The 24,294-nt window shown below is 46.3% G+C and overlaps 2 protein-coding genes across 6 annotated transcripts in view; one reads left to right on the top strand and one right to left on the bottom strand.

Moving 5' to 3' along the window:
* LOC112456120 overlaps positions 1 to 24,014 on the bottom strand; it is a 38,474-nt gene extending 14,460 nt beyond the window's left edge. The window contains exons 1-6 of one of the 5 annotated variants that reach the window (XM_025018446.1): positions 23,347 to 24,014; positions 16,207 to 17,797; positions 15,771 to 15,913; positions 15,098 to 15,257; positions 14,187 to 14,421; positions 13,421 to 13,533 (exon numbers count right to left, since the gene is read on the bottom strand). In XM_025018446.1, coding sequence (XP_024874214.1) covers positions 13,421 to 13,533; positions 14,187 to 14,421; positions 15,098 to 15,257; positions 15,771 to 15,913; positions 16,207 to 16,547 — 992 coding nt within the window. In that variant the 5' untranslated portion in view covers positions 16,548 to 17,797; positions 23,347 to 24,014. Of the gene's footprint in view, positions 1 to 13,420; positions 13,534 to 14,186; positions 14,422 to 15,097; positions 15,258 to 15,770; positions 15,914 to 16,206; positions 21,087 to 23,346 lie in introns of those variants that run through there. The other 4 variants (XM_025018447.1, XM_025018445.1, XM_025018444.1 and 1 more) reach the window with 4 other exon arrangements.
* Positions 9,464 to 12,553, top strand: LOC112456122 (prolyl 3-hydroxylase OGFOD1). Its single transcript, XM_025018454.1, has 2 exons — positions 9,464 to 9,570; positions 9,678 to 12,553. Exon 2 carries the CDS (start codon positions 10,272 to 10,274, stop codon positions 11,994 to 11,996), a length of 1,725 nt encoding a protein of 574 aa, XP_024874222.1. The 5' UTR covers positions 9,464 to 9,570; positions 9,678 to 10,271; the 3' UTR covers positions 11,997 to 12,553.
* Positions 24,015 to 24,294: the final 280 nt, after the last annotated feature.

Raw genomic sequence — 24,294 nt, forward strand, 5'->3', positions numbered from 1 at the left:
AAAATAGCAAACAATTAGCAAATTAATTCCATATAAAATTTTGTGTGTTCTGATAATTTGGTTTAGATAGCTTAATATACTTATCAAAGCATCGCGTCGATGAGCTATGTAAACGTCATTCGTAATCGAGCAACGCTAATTAATCGACGATTTCTATACACGACTTCTATACACCTAACCAGCAATTGACGGCAGCATGTAGCAAGAGACTCTTTTGCGTTTGTCACGCGTGACCTGAATGCAAAATGCCGTTTGTTCTCATGATTTCACGTTTCGTCACGGAGTACATTGACACGAGATTTTCCATACCTATAGGCAAAGAAAATGTTATCTTCTAGGCTAGGCTTGCTTCGAGGAAAATAATTAAACAAAATAAAAATTAAGGTGCACATCGTTTGCCTTAATTCACAGCAATCATAAAATTAAAACCTCCAGAAATATACATAACAGATTAAAATTTTAATTTACATTGTCGCTATTGTACGCGGAAATGATTAGTTTTACAATTTTTAAATTCAATTCTAATTCTAAAATTACATATCGCAAAATCTTTCTTTCAGCATGTACATCAGTCGAATGTTTACGCAAATTTATAGACACTCAGATCGAACATATAGATGGAAATCTTATCAGGACATCGCAGTTGAAAGCTTACGAGATATATTAAGTTACGAAATAAACGGCAAATTGTAAGAAGTCTGGCTTAAAATAGAGAGCCATTGTCGCAGCTAGACGGTTCAAATACCGGTATTAGAACCGTTTTCCGGTTTACCCATCCAACATGCAACAGAGAAAATACGCGCGTGCACGAACGGGTTAACATGCGCGAGATTCACCGACGCGAGAGACGATAAAAATTAGAAATCGATAGTCGATTGTATATTTTTATCTGTCTTTAATCTGTCTTTAATCTGTCAGACATATTTCGCGTAAGATTGTATTCCCCGGCGTGGTCCCTGATGCAGTTTCGCGACTCCCAAGCGACGGAGGAGAAATTCCTCCTCGCCGCGCTTTCTGAAAATCATCGGACGAGCGTCGTCGGTATTCAGGGGTAAGTGACACCGGCTGAACTCTCTCGCGTCTATATATAAACGAAAATAAACCAGAATGACATTTGAACTATACTCTCACTGATGTCGCCCCTCCTTGCTGCGACAGGCCAAAAGTGAAACGCGGAGGAGAAGGACGAGAGGGACCGGGGCGTCGCGACAAACGTCTGAGAAAAATTGTGTCAGCTAAATCAGGAGGCGCCTATATACCTCCCTTAAGCTTTTCCATCTTCTCCGTCGTATTATTCTTCTTTACAATTACCTGCGAATTTCCGACGTAGCTCGTATGGAGCTACGTCGTATCTTGAGTGTAATAAAGTTTGGGAGGTTTAAGTGAGCCTCCTAGCGCCAAAAACAGGACGTCGATGATTCACTGAATGCATGCATGACGCATTGTAATCCCGATGCTGCGATGTCAACGTAATGCTGCATTTGTAGCCTGATTCATCGGCATCGCGGAAGAAACCCCGCAAATGGCTTTTCGACTGATGTGCTCTTGTGCTGGGAATGATGAAATGATCGAGATAGAAGAGAAAAGCAATGGTGTTCAGTCGTAAATTCGCAAGATTGCAATTGGATTGAAATTTGACTGCCCGTTGAAACATTGCAGTCATTCAAATATATAATAATAATAATAATAATCGCTAGCAAAATGTTCAATTCCAATTGGATAGATTAATTATATTCGCGTGGCAGATGCGCTAAAACCACCGTTTTAATAATCTTCACGTAATAATCGCAAGAAGCAAATTGTTTATCGATTGAGCATTTAAAGAAACTAATCCGCTACGCAAATTATCGTAAAGATGTGCCATTGTCCGAGGGAGAAACACTTAATTGTCCACTCGCCTATAAAAACATTCGCGATACCATCGACATTGTCGTCGCAGGAAGTAAGAGGTACGAGAACTCACGTACACATACGTCGCAGCGGAAGGTTGCATACCGGGTGATGAAAAAGAGAGAAACCTCGATCGAAATCCGCGTAGAAGAATCCAATCACTATTGTTAGTTTCGCCTGAGAAGCTATCAGAATCGAAATTTGACGATAACGTGTCGTAAGTCACGATATCTTGATTTTACTGGTTTAATTGCACGCCATTAAATCTCCCATGTGGCTTTAATTAAAGGCGTATCCGCCTGCGGATACGCGTCAAGCTAATGACCGGGTGCGTAAACGTTTCTGTCCGCAAGAGGATCGATGCATGTCATATCTCGTACGAGACCGTTTTATGTTTTATGTTTTATGTATGTACAGATTTCAATACGATTCGGCTCCGAAGTAATCAGGGCTCTAACGAGTTCTCATGCCTATTAAATTGAGCGTGGGTTGGCTAGGCCAATTACTAACGAGACAATAAAGAATCGCTTCAGCCTCTGTATTTTAAGCCATTGTGTTGATTGCGCCGAGTATTAGAGCAGAGGTGAACCCGCCTTTCCGGTTCTGTCCAAATCGTGTCAAGGCTCTGCTCCTCGGGAGACGTTTAATTTTCAAAATGTCTTTAGCTATATCAGTCAATGTTACATACATACAAGCGGGAATTAAAAATAAATTATACATCAAGCGCGCGCTCTCTGCGCTTTTATTCGCGCGACGTATGAATAAAAATGAGCTCGAGTTGAACGCGAGCGCGCGCAAAGCGCGACGCTGACGAAAATGCATTCCGACGTTGTTGAATCACAATGAGCTTCGGCAATTATTCGCGATGTCGAAAGCATCGTGAATCGCGGAGAACGAAGCGGCTGGAGTTTGTCGCGCAAACGTTTCGCCGAACAATTCTCGGGTGAAACGCCCGCACTTTATATTCGATGCATTTATGGAAAACGAGCGAGGAACGGCTAAAAAGCATCGTGAATTCATCGGCTATTTTTCCTATGACTCCTACGGAAACTACATCTATATCTTCTCTTCTTTGTAAACGGTGCCGATAGCGCATGCAACGAAATGTCACGATCACGTGTGTGCAATGTTATGCTCTACATATTCGTCACAAAGCGCCGTTTTGGTTATGGATGTATTATAATGTGAACATGGACGAGTGCGTGAGGTTGCGTGCATCTGTGTCGTTCTATGGAATGTCGTGCCACATACGTGTCCAATTGTAGTCGTGTGCGCATTAATGTTATTCTATTAAGACGAGGAAACATTGAACTCGAACAAAAAGTCAGTCGACAACTATTTCCATATAACATGCTTACAGATGTTCGTATTTCAGATTAGTATATCCTATATAATTACAAGGAATGTACAAATAGCTATATAGAAATCTTTGTCAATGAATATTGAGTCACAGTTCGCGTTTGATATTTTCGAGCGTTTCGCAGTCGCGATTTTCGCGCGAGGCGAGGAACGAAAGGAAAGAAACGTCAACGTTCATTTCCGTCTCGAACGGTCACATTCGAAGAACAATGCAGGGGTGTCCCGACGCAGGACACACTGCACGCACGGCCTTTTATCTTTCCGTCGAGAGGGGAGAAAAGGGAGAACCGGATTTCCGAAAAAGGGAAAGCGAGCCGCGCGGGATGCAGGTTGCCTGTGCGTCTCGCAGCACGCGCGCACGCACGTACGCCCACGCGAATGTGATAAATTATGTGAGGAGGCGGGCCTCGCGACACAGAGCGTAGAGGGCCCACCATAAAAGAACCTGTTACGTTCCAGATATTAGCCCGACGAGCGTGTATAAAATCGACTGCATTATGAGGGGGATATATGCTTGCCCTCTCCCCTGCCTCCCTGGCATAAGACGTCGACGCGATCACAATGAAAGCTGGGTAGGAAATAAACGCAAACAGGGTCACCGGGGTAATCCTCGACGCGGTTAATGGCATCACCGTTACACAATAAATAAGTACAGGCTTGCGAGTCTGTTGTGACTGCCTTTAAGAGCGTGTTATGCCCCACATATGGAGCCAACGATTATAGTTGCTTCCAGTAAAAGTACCATACCATCCCTCAACAATTTTTGTCTAGAGCACGATAACTGCGATTGTTTCCGCAAAATGTCCAAAGTAAAGGCAAAAGCACATTTTACCCAGTTAATTCCGATATCCCGACTGTCCCGTTATTTTGCTCTGCAAGCGTAACTTTTTTAAAAAGAAAAAAAAAAGAGATGATTCTCTCTTCGGGCGCGAAATTTCGTTCGAGGCTGTTACTTGCCTCCGCAGGAACGCCAGAGCGTTTTACCGAGTATTATACCGTGCGGTTCTTTATTCCTCTTTATCGATCAGCAACAGAACCGGTACTATACGTACCGTACTATACGGTGTTTCGTGTAAAACGGGCAACGGGCAACAAAGAGCGCGAGGAGGGTTCATACGGTAGTTTCGTCGACGCTATTGTAATTACGAGGCCCGGTGTGCCGGGTAAGAACCGACTTTTCACGTGAAACGCGCGAATAAGGTGTCCCGAGTCGTAACGATCAGGCATCACAGGGCAATAAAGACAACAATACTCGATGCCGGAGATGACGCGGGTCGTATTTAGCACATGTCCAGAATAAAAATAGAAGCTGCGCTCACGAATCTGTCACCGCTCGACCGCACGCTCGAATCGCTCTTTAATGGGGCTGTACGAATTACTCACATTGTTTTAACACTTTAACGAGTGAGAAGTTTGTTCTCGTACTTTCGTATCGTGATTTGACCGGCATTTATAGCCGAATGAATGAATCATAGCGGATGCCTGTGTCCGAATAGCGGATCTGTTTTTATTTAAGCAATCCACTTTGAAAGCGCGATTATATTTGTAATATATTATACTGATAAAATTGTAGTCGATAATCCGAAGGCAGGACATTGAAGTCTAAATGATAAACGAGTCGGCCCGCAATCTCGTGATCGAATCAGCTTTTTGTAGACTGGGTAGAGGCGATGCGACACAGAAAATGACGTTTGCGCGCGATAGCACGGAAACATTAAATCTTAATCGAAAATCTCAATTGCATTTATCACAATTATTTTGAAGTGACTCCTTAAGTGGTCCGCGATTCCAAACCGTTATGAACAAGCTGGTTTTTGACTCCGCTTTAAGCTGTCACTCGTATACCGTACACGATCAGCGCGAAATATTATAGTCGTCGAGAGAAATTATGCGGCAATTGCTCCGTTGCAGTTGCAACGTGGCAGCTGCGTCATGTCGAGCGCACTTTATCGCGGCTGTGCTCGTGATACATCATACGGGAGTCATTCCGCGAGGCATTTGAGCGGTGAAATGACAATTCGTGAATTGCGCTTGTGTATCTGGCAACGACGTCTCGCATCAATTCAAATATAGTCCCAATTGTAATAGTATCAAATATCCAGAAAGATAAGCGTTAAGCTGAGAAACTATGAAAAAAAGGACTGATAATAGCAGACTTATCCTGCGTGTTGCACAAAAACAAATAAACAAATGATTCTTGTATATAAAATTCGCCTTCAAGCTATGTGTCTCCGATAAAATGTATGTACACGTGTTTATCGTTAGATCGGCCATCGATCGTCAATCATCCTGCTCGCAATCGCTCCGAATTATTATCGCGATACTCAAGAGCGCGTTGATTACCTCGCTGCACCATCGCCGGGAGCTAAAGTTGAGAATCACTCTCGTAACGATCTGCGCGCGGAAACAATGACGGCGTAAACAGCGCGCGCGTGCGAGGAGCGAGGACCGACCACCCGGGAATCTCTTCGACGCGGACGGCGCGCACACGCCGCACTCGAAAGCACTCTACTGACGAACGGAGGATGCCATAAGGCGACGCGAATACTACGGCTGCGGCGAGCCGCTATCCTGCCGTCGCGAAGAAGAGAGAAGGAAATGCGGCCGACACAATTTTAACATGTTGCATACGGCGCCGATCGTCGGTGACCAGCTGTTACTTTAACACATCTCGTTGGCATTAAATAAAACTATATTGTAATATATATATAATTTTCCCTAGTGTAAATATATATAATTAAATTTACAATATTATATCATGTGTACATAATCAATGACAAACTAATTAAGCAATGTAATATATGTGTTAACGTTACCAATAAAAAAAATTATAATTTTACATTCTTTGGCATGTTCAATTACAACCATTAGCGCTATTTATCCGCGGTATGCCCAAAAAAGTGCGGTAATTTTAATCCCGATATGTGAAGAGTTTTGTATTTATTTAATATTAAATTTCTATTAAAACTGATAGACGAAGAACTTTCGAAAAGAAAATAAGACTATCGTACAAATACTACTCTCGAGAAGTTGCAATTTCGCAGCTACAAATCAATGCTAGTTAAACATTATAATTTATCATAACTTTAAGCACGCAATTTTTAAATTTTTGTCGATAGATTTTTGTTAAGTTCCCTGAAATCCATACGATATTTATTTAATGTGCTACGTTTGCGAGCGACGTGTGCGAGCCTTGGACTCTTGGACACTACCGTTATTGCTTTATTAAAGCTAGTACGTCATTGATCAAACTCTCTCACAATCTCCAAGTGATCTCACGACCTCGCTGCCAGCAGGTGCCAGCGAGAAATAGGGTGTATCGGAAAAAGAATCGGGAAATATCGTTTCACGAATTGCGATTAAAATTTTAACACGTTATCACATTTAAATTAACGTAAATTGTCATTGATCGGCTGCTCTCTTTTCTCTTTTTTTTTTTTACAAATTAGATGTATTTTTACTTTTTTCAAGCTTCGAGGAAGAAGCGTAATTTTTTCATTTCCCCTCAATTTTTGCCTAATTAAATCTTCACATCACGTGTGAAGATCAAATAAATGGGTTATACATGTCGTCCGTTTTTTTTTCCCAATACAAGATAACGGTTCACGCGCATGAACACGCACGGCCGCATTAATCGACGTACGTCGAACTTCAACTACAACCTTAACGACGCGATTGACAGTTTAGCGACTGAAGTGGCGCAGTCGTTAAACCCGACACTCCGGAGGTATCCTATCAGCGGCGAACGGAGAGGAGAAAGGATAATGAACCCTCATCGCGGGAGGTGCATCGATTAGGGCGCGCACGATCCCATCCTATCAAAGAGCGCGCGTTCTTTTTCCCGTGTGACCATCGATCGCTCCAAAGTGCCTTACTCGCGTGACTTTGACTCGCGCTTGGAGTGAAAGATTGTTGACGTTGAAATATATACAAAGTAAATTTATATGAAAATTGGAACAACCGAAATATATACGAGCCTCTGAAGAACCTGATCGACTCCACGAAATAGAAAAGCAGGGAAAATCGATAAAATTATAAATCGTATCTCTAGTTACTAAAGTTAATTTATAGAAAGTGGAGTCGCGCGCGTGAGAGACTCACACGTGAGTCGCAGCTGAACGGAGATATCGATAATCGAGGTATCTCCGGTCGGAAATGGGTTTTCGCTTCGGTACGGCTATACGCGAGAACGGCTATAAGCGTCAGCTACGACATTGGAGCGGACTGTGAGAAAAACGGCGTCCGTCGACGGCCAACACGTGACCGCGCTTGCTAATCGATAATAAGTCGCGCAATCTCTGCGACTCGAATAACACGGTACATAAACCCCACGGCTCGCGACAAAAAACACCGCTGCTGGCTGGTTCGCCTCCGCGAACGAATGCCGACACGGTCGTTTCAAAATTCGAAGGCCCGTTTTCTCGTCGTAGGACGTCGTAGGAAAGTGTCGGCTCAAGGCCTACCATGCTCGAGATAATCACCGAGCCGAGATCCGTGGAGCTGAATCAACGTGAGATCTCTCGCGCCCCTTTCTCCCTCACATACCTAGACGAATGGACAAACGTCCTGAAACAAACCCCTCGTGTATAGGAAACTAGGAACGACGGGTCGCCGATCGATGACTCGCGTTCGGCTGTGACGTTCAAACGTGTCATGTACGAATGACGCGAGGCGGACGAATGTATACGGCATTGTACGGGGGTACTCCGAACGAGTGGGCTCCGACGATGACGTGGTCATCGTGCGAAGGCACAGCGCTGCGACAAGCGACGATCGAATTGAATCTGACGACGTCAATTTTCACCTTAGAAAATGTAACATCATTCTACGTTTAACGTTGTCACTGATCCACCAGTCGCATCAATGCCATTGTAACCGGGTCGAGATAAATACACCGCGCCATGCCAGGTTGAAAGGAATGATGGCGAGCACCCCACAGGCGCACACCTGCCAAATTCGACCGCCGGACGGCTCCGAATTTCAAGGGGCGGAAGAGAACATTTTTCGATCTTCGTATTTCTCGAATATTCTGAGTAGGCGCAGCTGTGTAGGCCGTCCAACTCCGAAATTTACGGACAGGAGGGATTTCGAAATCTAAGAGATCCCCGGGAAGGCCGGCGTGGACGCGTAACGTCGACGACGATTCTGCCTGCGAACCTGCGACGCTCGCGGCACAAACGAGAGGACACTGGCGAGAGCACCCCGGCGAAGGCGAAGATCCCGGCAGCCCCGCGTGTCCTGGGACGCGTGGTTTACGACTCCGGAAGGACCCCACCCTCAGCTTTGGCGTTGGCGACGCACAACGGGCACAGGCAACGTGCACGCACCGCGAGGGAGCGACGGAATCGCGCCTCGACGAGGAGGGACATCGGCGAGGATGAGGGAAACCGCGTGGATCGCGACCGCGGTCGGGACGTGTGTCATGTGTTTCCACGCGAAACGCAATATTTACTCACGGTATGCGCGCGTCCCTCAGGTATCGGGTTCCAGGATGGATTCGGCCGTACGACTTTCCTCGCGACGATGTCTCGCGACGCACCGCACTCGCACACTCGACGATCACACACGGCGGTCCGGTCCCAGGGCCGTGCCGTGCTCCGCGAGTCTCTCTCTTCTCTCTTCTCTCCACGCGCGACCACGCAACAGTACGTAGCCGTCAAACGTGACACGCGCCCGCCATGTTGCCACGGCGACGTCGGCGCCGCCTGACAGCGCGGCGGCGAACCTGAACGAACCGGCGCTAGGCAGCCGCGCCAATTTCGAAATTCGAACGCGCTGACATGCCCGTAGGCCCGTAGCTATTCCTCGCAGCTGTGCGCTATTGTCATACTTCTTACGTACGTGAAATAAAATATGTATGTAATTGGACGTTGGGGGGGAAAAATAAACGGCACGAAAGATTTAGAAAACAAGCCTCGCATTAGGTTTCGACTTTGGACGTTGAGGGCCAATCCAAACAAATTTTACAGCACAAAGAAAATTATCCAATCGCATTTTACGCGCGTCTATATGTGACAGAGTTGCGATTGAATAATTTGCAACTATGCAAGTTTGTCTGAATGGGCTCTGAGAAGGACGAGAAATCCGAGAGTGCGAGAACCGGAAATTCCCGCGGGGCGTCGTCGCGAGTGCTACGTTCCTGCCGCCTTCGGAGAACGAATGTTCTTCGAAAGGTTAGTACGCGAAACTACTCGAGGCCGTCGGAGCAGTCGGAGCAGTCGGAGCCGCTAGATCGACATTGCCGTTCATCGCCACGCGTGTTTACGCGCGAAGGGAGAGACGGACTTCTCTGGCACACTGACATTCGCCGCGATTTACGTGGTACGTAGAATCCAAGAGAATCGTCTGAATCGTCCCTACTGACCGGTCGTGACGATCACGAGTGACATTCGCGATTAACGGCGTCTTTTCGCTTGCCGTGTTCGCAGGGCACAACACGTGGCACGGCTGGAACGCCCACGTGGATTTTACGCAGTGGAACAACTGACCGACGAAACCACAACCGGATACCGGATACACCGTCCACCGTCCCGGAGACGCGCCGATAAGACTTCGCCGACGGGGTCGACGACGAATTGGAATCGGCAAAGAGGTTAGGTAGTCGGCCAAGCGTTACCACGTGCGTTTGAGACTCACGAATCGTTTATCGCGACTTTTCGGTCGGAAAGCAGTGAAAAACCGGTAACGTTGTGTCGACTTTATTATTAATATATTATTATCTGTAAGAGCAGAAAATGTAACGGTAACGCGTTGTCGATTGAATATATTTTGTTTACAACTTTATTTTCGAGATTTTCTGATTAAGCGAGGTGTCGAAAATATTACAGCGCAATATTATGGTTTAAATGTAAGAAAAGAACTCTGTAGGATTAAACAAGCTTAGGAGAATCTCTGCCGAGATATAGGGATAATATGTGCGTAGCGCCAATATCTTTCTGCCAAGGTTGTTATGTATTGAGGAAAGAAGGAGTAGATTCGTAGATTTAAGATTTCTATGTTTAATAAAAAAAAACGGAGAGAATATGGCGGGTCAGACGTTGTTCTCGGAACACATAAACAGTGCCAAATTTCAAGAAGAATTCAAAAAACTCTGGCACTCTCAAAGCGATTTTAAGAGCACCAATCTGGAAATCATATCGAAACCCTTTAAAGTATGTAGGATATCAAATTTCTTAAGAGACGAGATTATAGAGAACTTAAAATGCGAATTAGACCGTCACAATCATACACGTCGAGCCCTCGATCTGTATCAGTTGGAGAAAACCGAGGATCTGTCCCGTGCCACCGACAAGTGCATTCAAAGGCTGAACAGATCTTTTCAAACAGATCTGGTATCGTGGATGAAGCGAAATACGGACATCGAGCTAAACGGAAAAGTCTCGATGTCGAGTGCCCGTTACTATGACACGGACCGTTTATTGTGTCACGATGATAATATGGGTGACAGAAGAATTGCTTATATATTTTACCTGACCGAGACGTGGTCGAAGGAGGATGGCGGCGCTTTAGATCTTTTCGACACGGATGAGGACGGCTCGCCCAGGAAGACGATGAAATCATTAATCCCCGAATATAACTCTCTCGTGTTCTTCGAAGTGGTGGACACGTCCTATCATCAAGTAGCCGAGGTGACGAGCGACAAGTGCAGGTGGTCGATCAATGGTTGGTTTCACGGCCCGTTAAAACAGACGTTCCCGCTGAGACGCGAGCCGGAGGTGACTTTCGTGCCAACCAACTCTATCGAAGTGGACTTGCACTCCTGGATTTCCGACGCGTACCTGACGCCCAACATAATGGTACAAATTCAAGAGGAAGTCGAGACGTCGTCTTACACGTTTCTTAAAGGTTTCTTGAAGGAATCTGTGTATCAGCGAATTGCGAATGATTTGACGTCGCGGGATATCAGCTGGCGAATGATCGGCCCACCGGATATGCGTCACTACGAGATAGCTGACGAGCAAACCTTACCGAAGCTATTAAAAGATTTCTGTCATCTATTTAAATCTATCTTCTTCATTCAATTGTTGCTAAATAAATATACAGGGCTCGAGCTGGTGCCCGACGAGATCAAGGGACTTAAGATGACGCTGGAGTTACAGAGATGGTCATCGGGCTGTTACACGTTGCTATACGACAGATTGCTATTTCAAGATGCTTCAGACGAGTCAATAGAGCTTGATCAGCATGACGACGACGTGAGTGCCGATGATGCTGCAGCATCGGCGCGTGCGTCGACTTCGGGTTTCTCGACTGGCGAGATCAACCTGGACGCAAATGGAACGCGTCGAGAGTTGAAAAGGGAACGGATCAGCGATTCCCCTTCCCCAGCAAATTTGCCTGATAAGAAAAAGGTGGCCAGGTGGCTTGACAGCCAATCAGATGTTGGCATGCAGGTTTCGAGTAAGCACGAGCATGACATGGGTGAAATTTCTTCGTCTCCAGACGAGAAGTTGTTTCGTAGCGATACACCGGCTAGCGAAGATGATTCCGCCAGTGGGGATGACGAGTTCCAGCTTGACGTGATAATACAGTTCCATGCCGAAGATGCCAAAGGCAAACCGAAGACGGAAGACACGATAGATTATGTGGATGTCAGTGAGCACGGAGGTGTTCTAATACAGGTTCCGATGCGGAATAATCATTTATGTCTAGTCTATAGATCAGTCTTGATATCTCGTCTTCAAAAATACCTGAATCATTTGTACGATGGCTATTCGTATACTTTCATATGTTCATATTACAAGTAGTTTAGCACAATTCTTTGGTTAAATCAATATCATTCTGCAGAAAGAGATTAAAAAAGAAAGAAAAGAAAAGATTCGTGTTTCAAGTCTGACGTAACTGTTGGTTTTCTGACTAAAATATTCTCGGATTAATTGTATAAAGACGAGCAATATCCTCTTTACGAATGAAATATTTTCCCTTTAAATATAATATTTTTATTTTAATTAATTCACCAATGTTCATCGCGCGCGCGAACGCAGATCGTCAATCTCTCCGCAATTTTTCTTATTAAAGAGAAACATACGAAAGACGCGCACGCACGCATAAATTGTTATGAAAGCTGCTAATTTAAGCGATTGATAATACTCTTAAAGAAAATGTATAAAGAAGGACGATAGAAATAGATGATAGAAATGTTTCACGAGAAAATATTAAAATATTAAAAAAATATTTCTAATATTCAGAACCAAATGTATAAGACAGTGTACATAAAAATCATGTGTACGTCATGAAAAATATTTTCATAATCATATATGAATTGTTTCATTGACAAATATTAAAAAAAAGAAAAATAAATCGTTTTATAAAATTGTTAACATATGACGAATTATCCTTTTAGCGATTGATGCACTTTAAATGTTCTCTGATCGATTTGTTTCGCGAATTAAATATAATATCTGTATTTTTATAAATTTATTATCATATTAGAGCGAATATCTCATTTTTGTTCTTTAACGAAAAACATATTGAATGCGGTAACGATACGTATGCGAAGAAATGTTTGTGAAATTAAGTATCTCGAGAATAATTCTTATTTGCGACATCAAACGAGAAATCTCGGTATAAGTACAGATATATTCCAGTCATAGAAAATATTTCTTTTTAATTCCTAGGAAAGAATTTTTTTAACAGGTATCGTGTTACGCGTTCAAGAAATCATCGATACGTTAGCGATTCATGTGCTTTTAAGTTCCAAAAGTTTTGCGGTGATTTTGCTAAGGTGGAGATTAAGATTACAATGCAGGAAACATACACACAATTGTTTATTGGATGCGGTATATACATGACATAAAAGAAAATCCTTCGTTTCATTTGCGAGAATCACAGCAAACGTGAGGTTCATGCAGTCGTGTGAGGTTGATGTGGGTACAGCGAGGAATTTGCACTGAATGCTCGAAAGAAAAGTCTCCCTCGGTAAATTCGCATTTCGAACGTGCTGTCCGGAAACTTTTCTCTCGCCCATTCTTGGAGCATGAAACGCGCGTAAAAGTTGGACATTGCGATTCGCGTGCGAGACGAGAAAACGACGCGCCCGCTTCGTCGTTTTGCGAGAATCGACGCGATTCTATTATACCGGTGAGACAAAGTGTCCCATTGCACGTCTAGTTGGTTGCAGAGGAGAGGAGGGGAAGAAAGAAGAAAGATCGAGAGAAGAGTAAAGGCTTACGCTGTGCGGACGTTCCGGTGGTTACATTCGGTTTCGGGTTCCTGCACTTGAATCCTGGGTCGCGGTAGACTCTGTTGCCTTGTGTCATCCTTGGTAGCGGACTTCGTCGTGACCTGAATGAACGAACGTAATAAAACCCGTTTTAGTGCGAAAATCGTGACGACGCGGCGAGATTGTAACTTGGCGCGAATCGGGGTGAATGGCTTAAGGGCGCGTTGCGAAAGTTTAGTCGTCCGACGAATTGAATGGGGAGTTTATTCGCCGTTCGTATTCGTTTTTCCTCCCGCGTCGTATTCTATTTCGGGCGATCGCGCCGGAAGCTATTAATGGGCGCACCTCCGATGTAGCTCCGTTCCGGGTGACCTAATCGGGCATTCTTTAAGCGATCGTAAATTCGTTCGTTTGATTGATCGTTGCTTAACTACTACGAGAAGAAGATCGGACGATAAAAATTGTCTTTTTGCCTCTCATAGGGCCATGCTAAAGACAAATTTTTTAACATTATTAAATTATTGGTTATTATTATTGAATGATTATTAAGATTATTACGTCTTCACTTTTTGGCACGTATGTGCAATGTATTTATGCACAAAATTTATCATTATCACGTATTTGCACGTCCATTTGTCTGTAATCGATCATCAGCGCGAATACAATAACTTTTCTTTAGTGCTTATGAGACGACTAATTCGTAATTAGACAACTATCGATTATTGCACGAGACGAGACGAGACAGAACGGAACGTTTACGCAGATTACCAATCACCTGGGACGTGGAGGCAATCACGGCCATCCGTTTCCGCAGCTCGTTCAACTGCAATTCCTGCTGGAAGCTGGCATCGTTCTCCTGCGACTCCTCTCGCTTGCCGCCCTCGATCGATTCTGTCGAGTACTCGACTTGGACCCAGGGACAAATCGTCGGCGACGATTGCAGCGAGCCCTTGCTTCCGGGACGGGACAGGCGTGGAGAGAGTCGTCTCAATAGCGACACAAGTTTCGATCTAAAGCGACACGTTTGTCATTCATTTTCCGGCAATATGCAGTAACAGAAAGAGCAACAAGAGAAACATGTGTAATTGTATATAGAATGAAAACGATTTGTAGATGATAAGAAAGTTATCAAACGTCTCCTTTTCTCTTTCTAACTTTGCGTATAAGATCGAAGATTTTTTATTAAGCGTTTTTTAGTGCGTCAATATTTTTATTGTATCTTGAATCCTAGAATAAACGGAATCTACTGTATGCCGCGCAGTTTTTTCAGTCTTTGCCAATTATTTCGCAAAAGTGTAATCAATTAATCATCTTTTTCCGCGGCGAACTGCATTTCCGCCGAGTTTTACATTCCCATCGCATGTCTTCCGAGCGAACGTCGTTACCCGCTCTTTGTTTTTCAGCAAATTAATTGCCGTTTTCAATGTAACGTAGCTCGAATACGGCGTTTTCTCGGTATCCTCGCTGCGTGTACACAACGTTATCGCGATTCGCCTCTCGCTAAACCTCCCCCGCCCTCCTCCCGTTATTACCGCCTACTGATTTCTTCTCGACTCGCAAAAGTCTACCGTTATACTTTTTTGCTCGGCGGCCGCGCTCTCGGGCGAGCTTGTCATAAATTATTTGCTTTCGTTGCGTGCGCGAAACGGATCTGCGCGCGAGGTGCATCGGCGTGGATTAGCATACCTCGTGCTCGGTGTCTGAAGATGATCGGAAGTGAGAGGCGCGCTCCTGGAAAGCTGCTCGGCGCTTCGCGTCGCGTTTCCCCAATGGAGTCGGTTGGAGCTGAAAGTGACGGACCTTCCTACTCTCCAGTCTAGGCTGCTGCTCTGTCTGGCTTGCAGATCTGAGAAGGAACGGAACGAAAGATGATCGAAGCTTTGAAAGGTAATCGCGAACTTTCGGCTCAATTTCGGTTCACGTGCGACGATCGACCTTGTACACAAGATGCATCTATATTTTCCTCAGAAACCACGAAAATATTTTACTTATTTAACTAATTTCATTCAATCTATTTAATTGAATTAAATTTAATTTAACAAATATTTTTTCCTCGTATAAAGGATGAGTGCGAATACGAATTAAATAAAAAGTAAAATCATCGATCGAGAGATGCGATAACATCTCGCGTCAAATATACGTTTAAATAAAAACAATTTTTTTAAAAGCAGATTTACATCTACAATAAGAGTTATATAAGGAAGAAAATTCTCAAATATGAAAATATAAAACAAATTGTACGTGTCTATATGTATAATAAGATTAAAAGAAACACATATTATGAAGAAGTCGCAATTGAGTGGCAGTGCCGAGTTCTTCAGTTTGCTAACGACGCGATGAGTCACAGTTAATGAATTACCTTGTTCGTTGGCGTTCTGGTTGACTCTCCAGTCCAGAGAATTACTATTCCTATTCACGCTATAAATGTTATCACAGGATTTGGTGGCAAGGCATGTCGCGTGATGACGACGTCTCAGCAGTCTTGATACTGGTCCCAAATTTCTGCAAAGCATATTACAGCACTTTTCAAGTCGTTCTATTTCGTGCATCGCCAAGCAAGAAAGAAAATAAACGATATTTACTACCTACTTATAACTTATTAAATACGGCGCAAGGTAACGATACAAGGCACGATAAAAAAAAAACAAAAAAATCGGCGTTATCGATTGGCCGCGCGGTAGGCTGTTATCTCCGCGAAGCTGATTGTGTCCCGTCACGATAACAAAATATTCCGCGTCCGTTTCTCGCAATTAAAAGTTAATATCGATCGAGGAGGTGCGACGAAAGTCACTCACTTCTTGAAGCGTCGCGTCTGCTCGATCGGCGGCTTATTTTCGGTCGGTCCGCCGGCCGCGGGTTCCGGTTCCGGGCAGTAAGTACCTACTCGCACGTGGCTGTAGGTCGCGCGTAGCTGCACCCCGTCCAGCGGCCGGAAGTTGCTGCGCTCGATGGACGAGACCCGCACGATCTCGATCTTCGGCCGCGCCTCTCCTCCGCTCTTCCTTTCCATGATCGACGGAAGGCGACGACGTCGTCCGTTCTTCTGGATCAACGGCGAAATCCACCGACGCCGCGCCGAGAGTTCAATTGCTCTCGACCTTATTGTCCGCCCGATAACGATCCTCCCACGTCGCATCTATCCGCATCGCGGGAGGGGGAAGGGGAGAAATCGCTGGCGTGTGTCACGTTTGAGCAGATGCCCTCGGCACATCTCTTCTCGCTCTCTCTCGTCTCCTCTCGTCTCTTCCTCCTCTTTTTCTCAGCGGCGATTTTACTATCTCATTCGTGAAATCGCGGAATACTTCCGCGCCGTAATTGCGGACAATTGGAGAACGACAGGCGCCGATACGCTCAACCCCCTCGCGCGTAAACAAAGCAGCCGCGAGTATAAGATCGGAAATCTATGTATTGTACCGCACTTGTACCGTTAACAGTAGAAAAGGCGCGAGGATTATCACGATGCGCTGCGATCTTTCCGAATGATCTTCGGACGATCGGCGCGCAACACGTCGTTGTTTTCCTCGTTCACTTCCTCGATGCGTGATGACACATCGGTCGCGTGCGCAACACGCGCTGTAATATAACGCGGATCTCGACGTACGTCTGGCAGTCGTAGATTCGATTCTCGTGGTGTGGGAAGAAAGAGATCGCGAATTTTCGGGATTTCCTCGGTGGCCTCGGTGCTCGATATCGCGACGGGCGGGCCTTATCGGGGCGCGCGCGAACGCTTTAAAGCGCTCGATTCACACGAGCGCAACCCGCTCCGCGCTCGTCTCTTCGATCCTTCGCTCTCCTTGTCTCCTTCTCTCTCTATCTGTTCCCCCCCTCTTCTTCCTTCTTCTTGTCTCGGCGTCGCGACCCGGGCGGGAGGAAGAAATGTGTGGGTCACGTTCATTCATCCCACGGGGAGGAGTACAACGTGTAAATTAATCTCGCTGCGCGATCGGGCTCGAGCGCACGCGAGCGAGCGGGCACGCACGCCCGCGCTTCCTTAATTGAATTGCTCACGCGTGCGTATGCGTGCGCGTACGCATGCGGCGAGAGATCGCGCGCGCGGGTCGCGTCGCGAGATCTCCGCCGTTTGGTTTCCGAAATTAACGTTTCTGGACCATGTCGTTTCACTCGCGGCCTCTTCCGTTTCTGCCGCCACACGTCGCCTATCTTCTTCGAAAGAGAAGAAAAACCGGCTCGGAGAATCGCACTGAACACTCGCGAACTGTAACGCTCCTCTTTCCGCCTCCGGGCTGGCACATGTACATCGACACTCAAATCGTTCCCATCGTGTATCAGTTTCTCGGGAAAGTGAGAACGGAAATGAATTGATAAGATCGATTCGATGACGCGCTAGCACGCTCGTATAAAATTACTTTACGACGCACCAATCTCCTGGATACATAAAAATCGTGCATAAGATTTAATAAGACGAGATGATATTTTAAAAACAGACATCGCGCAGACTGTATCGGCTATACAAAATCTTCGTAGATAGATTTTAATCCTTGTAGAAAGATCTACATTAAGAGATAAATAGAATTGTTGAGTTATCTGCTCTTATCCGGCGGTGCTCGCGATTTCCTGGCGCAAAAAAACGCGTTGTTTTAATAACACACGTAATTACATCACGTAACTTTACATTACATAATTTCACACGCGTAAACGCGAGTGGACGCGCTTTAATTATAATGTTTCCGCGCGTGCGAGTATCGTTTTTCGATTGAAAAATCGAGCTCGGATGTATCTATATTGGATATCCCGCTAAAGCCGCTGTTTAGCCGCGCCGCGAATGCGACTATTCACGCGTAACGTCCGTCACGTCTCTCTTTTCTCCCTCGTTTCATTTCCTCATCTAGCGCAGCTTCCACCGCGGCCTTGTACGTCACGTAACAATGTCCGTCCGTCCGACCTATATCGCAACGTGCCACAACGAATAACGCGAGTCAATCGACGCCGATCGAATTAATTTCGAGCGACGGCGACGGCGACGACGGTGTCCCTCATGTGGTGGGGTGGATCGTGGATCTCACGCGACCGAGTGGATCTCACATCGCATGTCTCTAGACTCGAGAAGAACGCGCGATTACGTGCTTCTCGAAATTTTTCAAGCAAAACTTTTCGTTGCGTTACCGAGATTTTCTTCTCTTCGTCTTCATTAATGCCGCTTCGAACAGGGCGCCGGGAAATCTCGCTCGATCGCGCATTTGATCGGTGACCTATATTTTGACGTTTACATCTGAGCGATTTTTTGAAAAGCGTTATCACGTTATCGCGCTCGGAACGTTTGCGTTTTATTTGATTGAAAAACGGTGGGCGCGAGGAAATCGCGCGAGTTTCGTTTAATCCAACTTCCAGGATAATCGAGACGATTGCTTGGAAGTTGGAAATGCTACCGACTGTCCTTTTCGTAGCCCTCGAACTTTTTCTCGGAAACTCCACTCGATCACGTCTGTCCCAATTCTCAGCTTCTCTGCCGTCCCAGAAATATTTCGCGGCACAGTCGTCGTTCATTCGGAAAGGTCAGAGGGAGTGACGCCCCTAAAATCGCACGGTAAAGGGCTAAATTTATCCGCGAGGACGCGCACATTTCCCTTCAGCTTGACGTCAACGTGACTCCACCGTCGGATTTCTCTGTGACCAAACGGAAGAGGAAGGTCGCCGACACGCCGGAATTGGATCGTAAGCTTAATTATCGCGCTAACCAACCGCGGCACGGGCACGCGCGAGCGGAATTATCGTTCAGCGCGATGGAATGCGCTTCCGCGTTTTTTTCCTCTTCGTGCGAATGCAAATGTTACGTCGTGGAATTGACATTCAAATACGTGACTAGTTTGCCTCGAGAATAAGATCGGGGAATCTCGTGATTTGCAAGCTACGTTCGCGATGTTTTTTTTCCAATTCAGTCTACATACGTTCTTATTTTCGATTCTTAACTGGACTTTGCGCAAAGTCCCTTTCTCTTAAATTTTAGACAGCGTGCTTGCCTAAAGATCTAACTCTTCTGGTTCAGTTGCGTTTAATTGAAAATTAGAAAATGACTTATCGGAATTCTCGTGTCGACGCTACAGCTTCGCGCTATCTCTGCTTGGAAATCGAACAGGCCGCTTTTTTTAATTGCGTCATCGAGATAACACAGTCGAGGTAGAACGGCGAAAAGAAGTGAGAAAGGAAGAGAGGCAAGTTTTTTCTCGCCAAGGTCATTTTTTACGGCGGCATTTAATTCGGAGGAGCGTCTCTGTGCAATGCAACATCGTTGAAGCGAGCGTTTGTCCGTGGTGCGGAGAATGTCTAAAAAGTCGTTTATATAGAGGAAGATATTGTGCCGCGCGATTGTATCATGAGCTGTCGACACGGTGGTTTTAATCCGGGACGCGCTTTACGACGTTCTCGAGTCTCTCCTTCTTCCTCTCGCTTCCTTTGCTGATACAAAGCTTGAGCCACGAGGTGAAGAAGAATTTAAAACTCGCGACACGACACGAAGACGACGAGTCCCAAATCTCACTTCGCATTAGCGCTCACGTTCCATCGCAAAATCTAAAAAAAGAATCCCGTTCTCATGTTATGATGTTTAGAAAACGGTACTATAGTTCGGTAGCTCGATAGGTGTGAAGAAAACGCTGATGTAACGTGACGCGAGATTCGCGGGGAATTATCTTCCAGCCGTGAGGGAGAGAAAGAGAGGTAATTAACGCGAGTAGGCTTCCGCGGGGTCTCGTTGCCGAGTGTGGGGCATTACAGCGTGAAGAAACGAGTTTATTACGCGTGCTCGCGCGCTCTCGCCGCTGTTTGACACCACCGGGCCTCGGGCGAAACGGCCTGTTCGTCGGCGAAGGGATGCTGATGTGCGAACCTAAGTCGACGAGATATTAACTATATTAAGTCCGTGCAACGCGGACGCCGCGACGCCGCCGACGGGAGGAGACCGAGGAGGAGACCATCGGGAGCATTGCGAGTACCTATCGCGAGGCGACGCGCGACGTGGGCGAGAATCCCGAGAGGCGTCGGTCGTCCCGCGCTCGTGCACGGCACGGCACGGGCCGGAAACTACGCAACGAGCGAAGGACACAAACGATGACACTTACGTGAGAATGACGCGCCGCTCTTTATCGGACCTGGCCTTTATCGCGGAGCATCTCGAGAGAATCGTCCGACGACGGTTTCAAGGAGTAAAAACCGTCGAGTCGTCGGATCGTGACGAGAGAAGGATATACCCGTTATGCTTTGACGTGTATTTTTAGTACTGGCCGCGTACAATAGCTCGGGCATCTACATCGCCTTTTTTGCATCTTGTGCGTCGAGCGCGAAACGTAACGCGGAAGTAAAATTGAAACGAAAGCGTGTTAGAGATGGAACAACCGCCGGTATCCGTCAACGTCGGTCAAAATTAGCCGTGAGATACGCGCGCGTTGAATTAGAAGAACTTTAAAGTTTCCCAGAGAGAGAGATGTATGTATATATGTAAACACTGCGAGAGCACACCATGCGTACACTACGTACGATAAGATTGGAGAAAGGCAGGGAGTAAATTGGCTAACCGTCGATCCACGTTGATCGAAATATTAGAGTCGCGTGAACGCTGAATTAAAAAACAAAATTCCGTATAAACGTCCAGCCGGCTAACAAAACGTAGGAACGTTGGACACGTCCGCGCTTCGCGCGTCGCTGGGATTCACTGCCACACTCCGCTCTGCTCCGCTCCGGCCGCGCGCGTAAAACCGCGCGCGCGCATGACGGGAGGAGCCCCGCGCCGGCTCTATTACACATCGGTGGCTTTTTGGAGCGGTGAAGAAAAATGTGTAATTAAAGCGCAGCTACCTGGCGTGTGCCGATGAGTGTTACGCTTTAGCGGACAGAGAAAGAAAGAGGGAGAGGGAGAGAGGGTTACGCGCGCGGACTCCGGGAGGCGAATGTATCGTCCGCGGTGATACGAAGTTTACACGGCGTATATCCCTCGCTCTTTTCTTCTCAGGATTTCTCAGGATTTTTTAGGGACAAAATGTACAAATGGGCTATGAAAAATGATTAAAAAATGGGCAACGTTTGTCCATAATTTTTGAAAATTTATATAGAGACGAGCGGCGAATATTTGATATCGATCAAGTTTCTCGTAAAGAAAAAGAAGTCAGTCTGAAAAAATTGAGTGGCTCGCTAAACTTAGAAAGAGATACATGGAATTTATTCATGCGAACATCTTCCTTATCACATTACAGATAAATTTGCGCGGTGCAAACGTTTTGCCGTGAAAGATGTATATTTTCTTCGTCACTATCCATCTATCATTTTTAGGATTCCTTCTGGGTGGAAAATGCAGAGATAGCAGTGGATAGTATTGGATTATCGCGGTGTACTTGATAGAAAAGCTTTTAAATCGCCGCCAGACATTTTCTACGTTTTGACGCGTTATTTACTTCTCCTCTCCGTTGAATGTTCTAACGGACGGACCGTTCACGTTCCTCGTCGTGGAAACGGCACTTGGCGAGCACACGTACCTAATACTACGAATTTTCTTTCTCCACGTACAATTACACGAATCCGTCTTGTGTATTGCACGGAGAGTCCTCCCCGGAAGAACGTGGCCCCGTTATCTCGCTTATTAAAGTGCAAATACCGAGCTTTCGCTTCTAACGGAGTAGCTTATGTCGTTTCGTGAGAGTCTGCTATGTGGAAACGCGAGCTCGAGAGAGATATCATCGTATCGATATACGCACGAAATCCGGAGAGAGCACCGGGGTATATTACTTCGACACAGAAACAAATTATCCGCGAGAGATCAACGATACCGGATGTGAGGTCAAATTTTTCTTTAATCGATCCGCTGGTTTTCATCGAAGCATCCCCTCGTTCAGAAATTTCTCTTTCTCTGTCGCGTAAGAGCGAAATGTACCGTGAATAAATCCATTATCTGCTCATCGATCATCCTCGGTCGCGCGCGATCGCCGAGAAACTCTTCTTCATTATCATATAGTGCCGTAATAGCTTTAAAGACCGCGCTGAATTCGACCGCGGAAAGCTGCGACGCGACGGGGAGGAATTCTGCGGACTGCGGACCCCGTGGCACAGAAATAAATATACCGTGCGTGGAACACGTGCTTCGCGATACGCGCGTGACGATTAGGCACGCGCGCCTAGTCGCGTAGGTACCTCTGGGAGTCGCTTGTTCTGCTCCCATATTTTGGCACCCGAGCGGAAACAGTGAATAGAAATTCGGTAAATATGTCACCGCGCATCAATTTAAACGATGGGACGAAGGAGGGCCTTTCCCTACCAGTTAACGAATATCCGGGCGATAAGCGATTGAAGCCCTAGATGCGATAATGGGCGTGGTAGCGAAGCAATTAAGAGAATTGATCGCGAGGGAGATAGAATGAAAATGTTGCTTTGGAAGAAACGAGTATAATAGAGAGTATCTAAATAATTCCGATTGAAAGCACAAATGCACTAGGCGTGATAACGTTTACATGGCATGAGAGAGCTGAAAGCTCTAAGGAGAATTCCGATATTTCATACGCGTAAACGCCCCGCGTTGTTGTCTGTGCGGTATTGTTAACCGGTGGCGCGTGCTGGAAGCAGCATCGCCGTCGCTAGCAACGCGAGCCTGTGATATTTCCTGTAGCTGGAGACGCGACTTTATTCAGAAAACATCTATCCCTTTTCGATGCTGATACCGGCATTGATAATGCGAAGCAACGAGTACAATGCAACGCGCGACGCGAAATATATATATACACACACACTCAATGAACATATACGGTAAACGTCCGGAATACGCGAGATCAGGAAATTACTTGATTGTATTGAGATGCTGTAGGAATTAAGGAGGAACGACGAGGCAATGTCTCTTGTCGACGAGCGCGTCTGGTCGGCGCCGCCGTTGCGTTGCGACGCCGACGGACGAGCGACGCCGACGGACGAGCGACGCGGATCCCTCTCGAGATACATACATCAGTACATCTTGACGGCGCACTTCGCGATATCCTGTCGCGGCGCGACGAGGGATCGAGGGATGCTGCACTTCGCTGCTGGGTCCCGTTGACGGAGATTGGCAGCTCGCGAGGGTGAGAAGTGAGACGCCCTCCCTCGGGAGGAGGACTGTCCCCGAGTCCCCGGTGAGACACGGATCTTCTTGGGCACGATCACTCCGCGATATACCGTAAACACTGTCGTGAGTAACCGCGAATCGACCGCGCGGGGACGTTTCCGGAGCACGTCCGGAATCCTCTTCGTCGCCGAGAGAGGTGTGCCCCGCTCTATTTATACACGTATAAAAGGCGTCGCGCGAGACGAGAACTCTCCGTTTCTCTCTCTTTGTTTCTCTCCGTCTCTTGAAAGAGCTACGAACAATCCTCTCACACGGGCAGGGTGCATTTTCTTATATATATGTCTCTTTTCTCCGGAAGAAGCGGAGATATGCTGAAGAGTGAGGGATAGATATAAAAATAAACAAAGAGAGGGAAAAAGAGAATCAGAGAGTAAGAGAGAGAAAGAGAGAGAGAGAGAGAGAGAGGGAGGAGAAAGAGAGAGCGGACACCCTCGTCGGCCCTCCCGCTTCTGGTACTTCGATCGCGACCACCCGCGGGAATCGCGGGATGTTGTCGACTACTGCACGTAGAGAGAGACGAGAGACGCGTCGAGAGAATCGCTACGCCCTCCGCGTCTCTCCCGACCTCGTGGACCATTCGATGCGCGGACCTGCGCTCTTCGGACGGTCGTCACGTCGCCGTTGTCGCCAGGAAGCGCCGGCGTTAAGACTTTATAAAAATATTATAAATTGATTTGACATTTGATCGTAGCGATGGCGTTCAAAAATTAAAAAATGATAGAATTAGAATCCTTTTCCGTGTGCTCTTAATGCGATTATCGGTCTACGAATCCATCTTGGAATTATCCTG

This window comes from Temnothorax curvispinosus, unplaced genomic scaffold (assembly GCF_003070985.1).
Source record: "Temnothorax curvispinosus isolate PA1 unplaced genomic scaffold, ASM307098v1 QBEX01006657.1, whole genome shotgun sequence".
Classification (NCBI taxonomy): Eukaryota; Metazoa; Arthropoda; class Insecta; order Hymenoptera; family Formicidae; genus Temnothorax; species Temnothorax curvispinosus.